Raw genomic sequence first — 12396 nt, forward strand, 5'->3', positions numbered from 1 at the left:
TTACTCTGGTAAAATAGAAATTAGTTTATAGCTTAGATGCGTGTCATTCCGATGCTCTGGTAGAGTGTGCCAGAGCGAAGGGCGTTGTGAATTGCACCAGGTGTTGCTGCGAGCATGGCAAGTTGGTGCTGTAATTGCATAAAATACATTGCAAACATCAAGCGCCGTTTGAATGCTGCTACCTTTGTTAACGTCATTAACAGAGGAGCGCATGCCGATATTAGCAAAACATTTGTTTGCCGAATAGCAAACGGACAGGATTGGCCGTTGTTTTTCATCATCATAATCATCAGCCGTGATCTATCCACCGCTGGATGAAGGCAGTGCCACCCTAAAATAGAGTCCACAGTGAAGTATGGTAAACATACATGCTGTACCGTACGCGCATATCCAGCAAGGAATGTGTGTCTCCAGCGATAATACTGCCTGATGTCCTAGGTGCTTGTGACGACTCCTTAATTGACCAGCCGATGCACGATGGCAAAACCCCGTGCATCATTTGTCTCTATTTGTGCGGTAGAGTTATTTGATTATTATTCTTATTATTACTCTTATTTCTCGCTCCCGGCAAGATTGAGCAAAATCGACGAATTCCATTGCGCCGCCGTCACCGTCACTGCCGCCAGCGACTCGGAGCGCCCCGCATTTCCACTTCGCCTCCCGAGGCCGGCGGTGATTCGCATGCACGGCACGCGCGCGCGCGTCTGCCGCTGATAAAGTCGCGCATGGAGACCCCACGGGGCCCACCCCCCCCCTCTCCCTCCTCCTCCTCACCACCACCACCACCACGCCTGCCGTCGCACGGGGCATGGGGACAGCGCCGGCAGTCCGGCAGGCTGCTGTCCACAACCCCATTCCTCCACACCCCCCCCCTCCACGCCACACCCCCCACCCTCCACACCACACCCCTCCACACCCCCCTCTCCACACCCCCCCTCCACACCACACCCCCCACCCTCCACACCACACCCCCTCCACACCCCCCCCTCCACACCACACCCCCCACCCTCCACACCACACCCCCTCCACTCCCCCCCTCCACACCCCCCCCTCCACACCACACCCCCCTACACACCACCTCCCCCCTTCACACCACCCCCCCCTCCACACCACCCCCCCTCCACACCACCCCCAGCCGCCACACCACACCCCCCTCCACACCAAACCCCCTCCCCACCACACCACACCCCCTCCACACCAACCCCCCCCTCCACACCCCCTCCACCCCACACCCCAGCCGCGGGTGGGTTGGGTTGGGCGAGTGAAGAAGCACCTGCAAGATGCGATCGCCTTCCCTGATGCGCCCGTCCTTGGCTGCGATGCTGTTGGGGTCGATCTGCAGACACGGTCGTGTGCGAGACAAAGGGAGTCGTGTGGCAGGCGGCCGTAGTTGTTAGTGTGCGCGCTGGGGGTTGGGGTTGGGTGGAATGTAATGTGTTGGCGGTGACTTTCCTTTGCCCTGGTCGGCCACTGTGGAGCAGGTGTGCGTACTAAAACAAAACAAAATCCATGATAGAGGTTTTTGGGTTAGGTCGCGTAAATATATAAATGTGTACTCTTTGGTTCTTTCGGTAAAGTCACGTAGGTATAAAATAAAATAAATCACGGCGTTTCGATCGCTCGTGTTGCGATTGAAACGCCGTGATTTGTTTTATTTTATACCTACGTGACTTTACCGAAAGAACCAAAGAGTATGGACTCCTGCAGTCACGAAAGCTTCAAATCAAGATATATATGTGTCATTAAAACCCGCCACCACCCGACACAGCCAACTAGTAAGGGTTGTCACGTAAACAGAACGTACCAATTCGTCACTAGTACAGCACTAGTGTTTAGTGTATAGTGTAGTGTATAGTGTAGTGTACTAGTACAGCACACCGGTGTGTTGGAGAGCCAAGCCACAACATTTACAATCTGAGTACGACGTTTCGCCAGTAATAACAACTAGCTTCATCAGGCGACAGACAGATTTGTGGAGAAGTCTTACTGTTTCGTTCCTTATATAGAGGCGTAGATGTGGTAACCACGCTTCTGCGCTCTTGCACAATGTGGGAGTAAGGCTCACTGAGCTATATAGCTCTTGTTTTCCGAAACGGCCCGGCCATTACAAATGAAAGCTCAACAAAGTGGCTTATCATCACGTGGACATTCAACTGAAGGCCAAATACTCGGAGAAAAGTCTCCACGACCACGGGGAGAACACGCAAACTCGGAACGAAGCAACGACCTCCTGTATACCAGGCGAGGTAGTTAACATCTCGCCACCGTGGAGAGACATGATTTGACTTTGTGTGTGAAAGATAAACCTGCGTTAAATCCTCTCCCCCAACAAGAGCCCCCCTTGTTGGGGGAGAGGACTTCAGCCGTGGCTCTTACACACTGGACAGGCACGCACAAACCCTGACCCCGCCAGACACGCAACCTGCCCATCGGCTGACTCTGGCGTTCGCAGAGTGGACAGACGCGAGGAACAGGGGGGGGGGGGGGTCACATATTGAAGAAACTTGCTCCATTTCGTTTCAACTTCCGCACCAGGAGATTGAACCGGTAACCTCTGGATTGCAAAGTCCAATGTGCGAGCCGTTGCACCATCCGCTGTGTGTATATACAGGGCAAACCAAACGGTCACACGTACATCCCGTGTCAGGCTTTTAACAGATTGTTGCCGCTGGTGTTCGCGTGCACCCATCAAGGCCAGGAATTGATGGAGGCGAGGCCAGCGCCACTTGCAGCCGCCTTTGTGTCTCCATCACACACTCCACTCGATACTCGTTTGAGGCTAAGTTGACCCAGGGGAGGCCCAGGACTGGTTCAGATATCACTTGAAACTGATGTTAGCTGGGGGTGGAAATCAAACGCAGCTTGTCGGGTTTAGAGCGCGGTTCACTGTCCACTCCTCCACTGTTACCCCACATTATATATTTTTATATATACACACACACACGCTATGATTTGTGGAGTTCACAATCTCAAAAGGTCAATGGGAAATTGACATTCTATATATAAACATATGGGAAAGATTTATCTTTAAAAATATGTGTTTGGTTTGTGTTCTTCAGCGAAGCGTGTTAATTCATCGTCATAATCAGCCGGGGTCAATCCACTGCTGAATGAAGGCCTCCCTGAGCCGCCAACACATCTCCCGATCCTGCGATGCAACAATCCACCAGGCGCCTGGACGCTCAACTGATTTCATCGCTCCATCTCCTCGGTAGCCGTACTTGTGGACGTGTTCCATTCTCTGACAGCCGCTCACTATTCTTGACCAAGAGCCATCGTCCCCCCTAGCGACACGTCCTGCCAAAGCCCCACTTACTTTTTTGAGCAGTTTTAATTACGTCATTAATCCTTTCCTCCTGCAGGGTGGGGTCACGTTCACCGCTGAATCACGGAACGCGCCAGCGGTTCAGCGGTACATTGAATTTAGAGAGGCGTGGCACCGTTGTTTTTTAAATATATTGTACTCTCCGAAGATAGCTGTAGTGACACGACCACACTCTACGATAGCTGTCGCCAAACTGTGCCAGACGCCCTCCCGCATGGCCTTGTGGGAGCCTCGGTACTGATTAAGCTTTTTTATTAAAAATGTTTCGGGTTCTGTTACGATGACGTACGCACATGTACACATACGTCGTCTGAACTGGAAGGAGTTTTAATCTTCTAATTCGTGTGTTCCTCTTTTTGTCTTTCAATGTACTTGCAAGCGTGCATCTCTCCACGCTTCAGTGTGCAATTGTCAGTTTGTGTTCTATAATTATCATAAATTGATAATCCCGACATTTCTGAACCATGGCAGGCAGTACTGGTAATAATGGAAAACAAAGCTTCGTTAAAAATCTATTAAATTTACGTTACAATTATATATTCGCCTCTCGGAATTTCCTTTTGCTATGATAGACTAATAATGCGCGGAAATAATGTAATTTCCTCCTGAGCATTTCTGCAGTGATCGTCATCGACTGTTAGCAGCTTTGAGCCAGTGATGGTGATTCCACATTCTTGTGGAAACAGCGACTCTATCCACCCATCGAACCACTTTTATCTACATCAGAAGGATGATGGGCTGAGCTAATCCCTAATCAGGATGTGAACTCACAACCTTCTGATTGTGAGCCACTCACTCTTCCGCTGAGCCACCTGACCGGATGACTAAAAGTTATCTTTGTTAAATATATTATTTTAATTTCACATTCAAGTTTGTGGTCATGCCACAGAGAAAGCCCATTTTGCAATGACCCTGAATTCATTTCTCCGTGCTGTGCAAGAACGTGTTTGTTATCCTTGGCAGCAGGCACACAAATTAAATGATACTCAAAACGAAATGGATAAATGTCCGTTCACTCTTGCATGATGACTAGCCCAGCCCTGCCTCCAGCGCTGTGTAATCAATCTCAAAAGACCGTTTCAGCACACACACACACACACGCACCATTCCGAGCGCTTTATTAAATGTACCGTTAACAAATTACTTATTTTGGAGCAGGTAATGCATTGTTTGGATATATGTAAACACACACGCGTATAACACGCGGCGGAATGGTTAGCACCCTGGGCTTCCAATCTAGAGGTCACCGGTTTGATTCGATCTCCCAGAGTGGCAATGAAATCTCCCACATCTGTCAAGCCAGCAGCATAAATAGCTGCAGCACAGTTCATCGGCAGGATGCATCCATGCGGCGGGGTACACTGCAGGTGTGCAGCGGTTAGCGCTACGCTGCGCTACGCTGCGCTATGAACCTGGCGACACGAGATCAATTCCAGCTCATGGCCAACGCTAGTGACGATTATCTGATTGGGTTCTGGGGCTCCCCTAGGTCGACTCAGCCTTAAATTAGTACCTGGTGCAGTGCATAATCATCGCTACAAGGTAGACAAAGGCGGACGGGAGTGGTGTTGGCTACCCACCCCCTCGTGTGCAGTGGCGGCCTTCAATAGGTGCTCGCTAACAGCACTTGCCCCAACAGTCTGTTCAGGCTATACGGGAGATATTTTGTCTTTGTGAGTACTCTCACCATTCCCAAGGTGTCTGGCGAGTCTGGAAGAGTAGACCAAATACCTCATAGAGGGCGTCTCTCTCGGGTCCACTCTGGTGGACGCCCTTTTGCCGGCAGTGGCGTGAGTGAGCAATTGCAGGGCTGCGCCTTTGAATTATATATATATATACCCATGCAATAGCTTCCAAATAAGAGCACAGTATTACTAAAATTCACATCAAAGGATTATGTGGATGCACTGCATGTATGTGTTGTATAAAGTGATTGAGTGTTTATATATATTCGCTATTGAATGAAGTAAGGTTTGGATAACAAGCTCATCAATTTAATTGCTAAATTCCAGTGTGGATGCAGTGGCATAATCTAAATTAGTAGTAAACACTCAAATATCCAATTAAGTACCAAGTGGCTAATATGCCAATTAGTAAATCATGCAATTTATTACACCCCAATTAACATTTTTTTCGTCACTCATTTGGCTATCCCCCAAAAATGTAACTGGGGAAGCAGTGGTGCAAAAAAACAAAGTCGGAGCATTGTAAACATCCCATATAGAGCCTCGCTAATGACAAGAGTACGCCTTTGTTGCCATTGATTTTGAGGTGGTTGTAAAAATATAAATATATAAGTGGGAATGCTCTCAAGAATTTGCTTCAAATGTGTTTGATGTTAGAGAATACGGCCATTTCCCCTTGTTTGGCAAAAAAAGAAAAGCAACTGATGTATTGAAAGTGTTCTCGTGTAGATCGAGGCTTTCCGTAATCAATTGAAATTGCTCACGAAAGTGTGGTAGCGTATCGTTGTTTATTACAGTCCTAGGCTCACGAAACGCTCCTCTTGTATTTCACAGATGTCTTAGGAGACCCCCTGAAGACATATAAATGCCCACAGAGGCATTATGCAAGGAAGCAATGGAGTATTTAATTTTAAAGTTGCTGTGTATCAAATAATACGACGGCAACAAATTGTCACGCTATCAAAAAATAGATTTGCTTGCATTAATAACGTTAGAGACATTTGGATTGCAAACATTGCACATATCTATTCTGCATATATTGCTGGCTGCTCATGGCTTGCGGGTGATGTATTGTTTCTGGCTGTAAAAATTCCCAGCCGCAGTTTATTTTCGCTATTGTTTCTACTTGCTTTGAGGCTGAATATCAGTTCGGTGACTTATTTCCCGCCGCGCATCGGCCTGAAAAAGCATCTTATTTCAAACATGTATTTTATATCGGAAAAACAAGCGAATATTTCGTTTGTGTTTTGCAGCACATACGAGAGAAAGAGAGAGGGCTACGTAAATAAATACAGCCAATGCTGCTATTAACACACAAAAACCCATCACAATTACACGTGTGGACGCTCCCAGCCAGTGGAGGTTTAGTTACATGCCTTGAGTGGATGGTGTCTGGCTGGTATTGAATTGCCTTAATGAGACATTTGCATGATTTATGTGACGTCGCTAACCGTTGGCTCCACCGAAGCACACGGATGCAACGCTGTATGTCACGGGCAAGTGCACACACGGTGCTACTTACGTCGCATGAACAAGGCGTCCGCCCACTCAATTTCCAGGTGAGTGTTCGCGATCGTAAGGCATAGCCAAACCAAACAAAAGCACAAAGGGATCGTAAAACGGACACGCACGGCTATCCAGTTATCTCGTACTGCGTCTCTGATTCGTCTAGGAGCACGTGGATTTAAAATGCTCGAATGCAGTTTGCTGCGTCGCTGATTAATTTTAAACAAAATTTGGTCGCGAACGCTACCCCTCTCGCGATGAACGACGATGCTCTTCAACGTGTGTCCTCGCAGACGCACCAACTGTCTTGATTTTCCACGTCAGCCAATCAGCTCACGTGGCGCCTCATGCGCTCGTTTGGGATGAAATATTGGTGTCGGTGTTGTAATGCACAGGAGGTGGTCCAAACGTTCTGAGAACAAGACACTCGGCAAAGTCTAACGAAGTCGAATTTGTACTTTAATATTCAAGTAGTGTGTGTATGATTGAGTGAGTGTTAAGAATGTCTATCCGTACTGATAAAAATATGCATCAACATAATTCGAATTCTGCATATATAAAAAAAAATTGCCACTGGAAACTAGGCGTGTAACAATAAATCACCAGAAATTCAATGAGCTGCCACGATTCAGGTTCACGATTGAAGAATTACGTCTTATTGTGTCTCATTTTATCATCTCATTGGTCGGTGTTCAAGAAACACCATTTTTGTCTCAATAGTACCGTTTTATCCACACTGTTCATCTAAAACTTAACAGAATTGTTACAACGTGCATCAATTGGAAAATACTAAAATCTTAACACACGTGGTTTAATCTGTCCCTGCTTGAAAATGTTTGACCGTGCCCCAATTTCAAATCAATTGGTATCCCACGTACAGCGTCAGTACATTAATTTGCCAATTGATTTTACATCTGAGTATGAATGGACACTATTGGCTGCCCTTTTAAAGTTTGAGTTGGGCTATATTGTGTGTGGGGAGGGGGTGGGGGAGAGAGGGGTGGGGGAGAGTGGAGTGGGAAGCGAGGTCTACGAGGAATTGGGAGTTCACAAGCCTACCATGGACAGCTCCAACACTGGCAATCCTCTTTGTCATTTCCCGCAATTTTTATTTATTTATTCCGATTTCTCTTCTTGAGCAGCTGGTCTCAGAGGGCGGTACCTGGACCAGCACGGTGGTGGTCCGTCACGCACCTCCAGGTGGTGCGCGGGGCTGTGATGCAAACGCAGGGTGCTCCGGACAATAATAATGGCAACGTTTATGCCATTTTGGTTTTCGGTAAAGTCACGTAGGTAAAAAAATCTAATAACATAAATGAAAACAACTAAATTAAATCACGACGTTTCGGGCGCCAACACAAGCGTCCTTTTTAAGGTGGGGACAACGTAGCGAAAGGACAACCGCTTAAGTGTGTCTAAGAGATGGCTGTGACGAGGAACTATATAGTCGCGGGGTATGGAGGGGGGGGGGCATGGTGAGTGTGTGGGCGGGCTGTGGACTGGGAGGCAACGATGTGAGGAACGGGGAGGGCGTTGGGAGGCAACGCATGGAGCTCAAACTGAAGCTTTGTGATGCAGGGGGCGGAAGTAGATAAGAAAGCTCAGATTAAGCAGCCTTTTGTTATGCTGCCGGGGGGAGGGGGGGGGGAAATTAGAAATCCGCAAGATGAACCAAAGAGTATGAATCCTTGCAGTCACGACAGCTTCAAATCTAGAATTTATGCCATTTGTTTCGGAGGTTAATGAAATGTTTTACTTGTGATATTTAATTTCAAAATGAAGTTAGCTAAAGTACACCCATTAACCTACCCTAAGCCTAAGATCTAAATGCCCCCCCTCCCCCCCGAAAAAAACACCTTCAAGCTGTGTTTATGTCCCAGGAATATTATTAATTCTGAATTGCTGGTATTTATAGATAAGTGTATGTGTTGTGTCACCAGGGATGGGCGGTGCGTGGGAAATGTTTACATCGGCTGAGTGGCCCGCGGGCCAAACAAGTTTGAGAAACGCCGCTCTATGGGCATCGTGCCACCAGACGGATGTCACACAGAGCAGTGCAAGCCTTGCTTGGTGGAGAATGACCCACGTAAGTGGATGTCACAGAGCTACTTCTGCAATCCCTTCACGTGAATCTCTGGTCCACACAGTAGGGCACGGCGGGGGGGGGGCAGCATTCGCCCAGCCCAACCTGCTACGCGAGAGCAATGCTCATTGCGTCACAGTCGAACAAATATTTTAATTTAGCCAAATTTTGTGCAAGTACCACACTGAATGTGATGGGGTTTTTTTGGGTGGGTTTGCGTCGCCATTGACGAACCGATGACCATCAAGTCACTGCACTTGTGAACCCGGTTTGAATCACAGGCAGCTGCCTGGATTCGGAACCCAGGACCTCATCAGTAGCAGCTTCGTGCTCTTAAACCTCTGAGCCACTGAGCCACCCGGCCGCCTCTCGTACATGAATTGGAGGTACCGGGGTGGAAGGACAGAAAACTGAACGCGACAACAAGCAGTTCTGAAGAAACGAAAGAGTGTTGCTGTGACGAGCACCCACCTCGCTGACGTAAATTCCCAAGTCCTCTTCCTCATCCGTGCGGTAGCACACAGTCAGACCCAGCTTTTCTTGCCTGAAGATCCGGTACAAAGCCACCTCCTGGGGAATTCACATAATGAGCCACTGGATGGATGGCGCGCGCGCGGTCGGGATTGTAAAAGTGAAACAAAAATAAAATCGTTCCTTATTCTAATCAATTGCCAGACCTGGTAGGGCCATCGCGGGGAGGCGATACAAAGTAGGGCAAATTGTGGATGCACGTGGAGTTCTTCACCCACAGCCTGTGTCACCCACCCATAGCTAAATATGCATCAGGTCTCATTTTTCACGAAAATCCGTGGCAAGGTGGAGTAAGCGGGACCTTGTACGCTGGATGTATCTATTTATCTGCTTATTTATTTATATTCTCGACGTTGCTCGTAATCTCCAGCGGCAGTGTCATGGGGGATATAGAATTATGAGGTGGGGGGGGCGTGGAGTGGGGGGGGGGGTGCAGAAAGGTGGTAACGCTGCTTCAAAGGTAGAACGAATTCGAGGAAAGCGTTCTGGTGTCGTGCTTGTGTGTTTTCTCCGGCGTTACGACTTAAATGAGTGACCGTGGGTTCAGGCCAGGCACAACTGGAGGGGACATGTCGCCTCGCACGTACCCCCAGAGCAGATAATCCACTGCAATCCTGTTTTAAAATCGTTTTGCACCGGCGAGTGTCGTTAAAGATGTATGGATGGCTCATTGTAAGGCAATCTTACTCCCTAATCCTCAGTGGCGTGATGGGATCTGAATGGACACGATTTGAGGCTGAATTCATTTCCAGTTTGGCTGTTTTGTGATACGTAACCCCTTGGCACGCGACTATCAGCCGTGCAGCTCGAACAAGGTTTGTCAAGACGTGTTCGCTCACCCTCTGTGTGTGTACATGTACTAATAAGCTGCGGAAGTAGTTTAAACAAAACAACAACTAAATATTGGTATTCATGGAATTTAATTCACAGTGTGTACCTCTAATTGCATACAAAAATGCCACCAAGAGGGCCTTACTCGAAATGAGCTGTCTCGCAGTAGAGCCTCCAGAACGGATGTGCAAACGTAAAATTAATTTTAAAAAATCACATTACGTAATAAATTATATCACTTCATATGAAGCTATACACACGTATATATGTATTTAATTCAGGCCCCATGGTGTAAAGGGCAGTCTCCAACTCATATCATCTTCTCTCTCTCCCAGGCTTCTCTATATATGTGCTATGAAGAAGGTCCATTGCCCAAAAAGTCACCTATAATTTATTTGTTCTCTTGAGGCCACAATGATTTTGACGAATGTGTTAGTTCGTTGCGATGTGTCCCTTGTACACCATTGCCAATGCAGTATCAACTAATTTTGTGTTTGATAAACATATTACGGATGAGTTTCAAACTCAAATATTTAGGATTCATAGGTGTTTTAAGGACTGTTAGGATCTCGTATGATTTTCTAGGATTTTCAGATCATTTACATTACGTTATTTTTTGTGTCTTTTTTATTTTAAAAAGTTGACAATAGCAATGCCATATGATCCTCCTATTTTGACAGGAGAATTGTGGATGTGACATCACGGAAGTGACGTCACCTATTGTGACATCACGTTTTGGATCAATCCCAAACGAAGACAATTTTCGGATCATCTGACATTTCATATCAAACTCCAATTATTCTGACTTTCAGGAATAATCCAACAACACACACACGTGTCGACGCGGCAAGGCATTGCTTAAAGCATGTTCACAAAACGCGTTGTCGACTTAAGGGGCCGTCCATAAATGACGTCACGAACCTGGGGGGGGGGGTCAGACATGTGTGACGAGGGGGGGGGGGGGTTTGAGAAATGTGACGTCACATCAAAATGTGCAACTTATAGACAACACGTTCTACTTAATTAAATATACTTTCTTATAAGTGTTTTCTCCTACAACATCAGAGTGCAGCGCCACATTAACTACGCACTACAATGATAATAGTTTAAGCGATTTGAAGCATGTTTTATTTTCAAAATGGTAATATGGTTTTGGGGGGGGGGGGCAGAGCTTTGTGACGTCATATTTGAGGGAGGGTCTGACTTTTTGTGACGCCGTGTGACGAGCGGGGGGGGGGTAAAAAATCGTCCAAAATTGCGTGACGTCATTTATGGACGGTCCCTAACACAGTTCTTCAGTTTGGCAATTTTTTTTAACAATTCGGAACGTGCCCCCCCCCGCCCCCCCCCCTGTTTCTGAGCGTTCGACGACAAACTACTTTCCTGAGCTGCGCGGCTAAGCTGTACGATACAGTCCGCGGAAGGATACAGTATGTGGGACGATACAGTCCGCGGAAGGATACTGTACGTAGCAGCACCGTACTCTCATCTCAGAGCTTTGTCTCGCCAGGAGATAAATTGCAGGCTGAGTTTATCGTGCAAATGTGATTCGAATTCCCATTATTTATTCATACCCCGTAGCGTATATATGGTAATTCTATGAACGCGATTTCACTTAACGTGGCACTTTTTTTTTCACGAATGCATCTACCGCGTTTTAAACGAGGAATTACTGTACATGCAGTCTACTTGTGACTAGTATGAATCTTTTCCTATTTTCAAGTGGCTTTAATATCACATGCCATGGGATGCAACTCCTCGGTTCACTGATGATGGGAATCATACAATTTGTTAAAGATTTCATCGGATGGCTTACAGCGATTTCGAATAATAAAAGTCTGAGCCTGCACGATATGTGGAACCAATCAACTGCCAGGACATACTTTAAGGGGGTGCCCACATTTGAAAGTTTTTGTTTTATAGCTGTAAGGATAATCTGTGGTACTTCTGGAACATCATTAAACTTGACATCACACCAGTCGGTCACAATTGTGGGTATGCATATAATAACTGGACTGTAATAAGAGTGACCCGCTACATTCACAGAGGTTGGAGATCACGGAGATGAATCGTTATATATTCTGTTCCATGAGCGTGCGGAGCTGTGATGGGATTTGAATTCAAGGCCTCCTGCCTGCAAAGAAAATGCCCCTTTGATCCACGCATTTGCCACACGGAAGATTTCTCTTGAGAGAGAAAAAGTGCCAATGTGTGCACATTGTTACGCATTACGTACACTTATTATATATTGTTCTTACGCATATATGAAGATTAAGGTGCAGCCCTGCAAATGCCTGCTTATGCCACTGCTGGTGGATGGTCCTTCACTAGAGGGAGCTCTAGAAAGCCAATCTAGAGGATGTGTTGGTCTTCTCTTCCAGGCTGGCCAAACTTTTTTTCTTCTTCTTGCAATCTACTGAACAAGGTAGATGTGG

The 12396-nt window shown here is 46.8% G+C and overlaps 1 protein-coding gene across 2 annotated transcripts in view; it reads right to left on the reverse strand.

Annotated features, from left to right (window-relative positions):
* The window catches only part of LOC144946111 (E3 ubiquitin-protein ligase PDZRN3-like), a 64915-nt gene that overhangs the window by 12651 nt on the left and 39868 nt on the right, over positions 1–12396 (reverse strand). For both annotated transcript variants that reach the window (XM_078874853.1, XM_078874852.1), the window contains exons 4-5: positions 9071–9169; positions 1274–1336 (exon numbers count right to left, since the gene is read on the reverse strand). In XM_078874853.1, the coding sequence (XP_078730979.1) occupies positions 1274–1336; positions 9071–9169 (162 nt within the window). The remainder of the gene's footprint in view (positions 1–1273; positions 1337–9070; positions 9170–12396) is intronic.

This window comes from Lampetra fluviatilis, chromosome 40 (assembly GCF_964198595.1).
Source record: "Lampetra fluviatilis chromosome 40, kcLamFluv1.1, whole genome shotgun sequence".
In the NCBI taxonomy this organism is placed as follows: Eukaryota; Metazoa; Chordata; class Hyperoartia; order Petromyzontiformes; family Petromyzontidae; genus Lampetra; species Lampetra fluviatilis.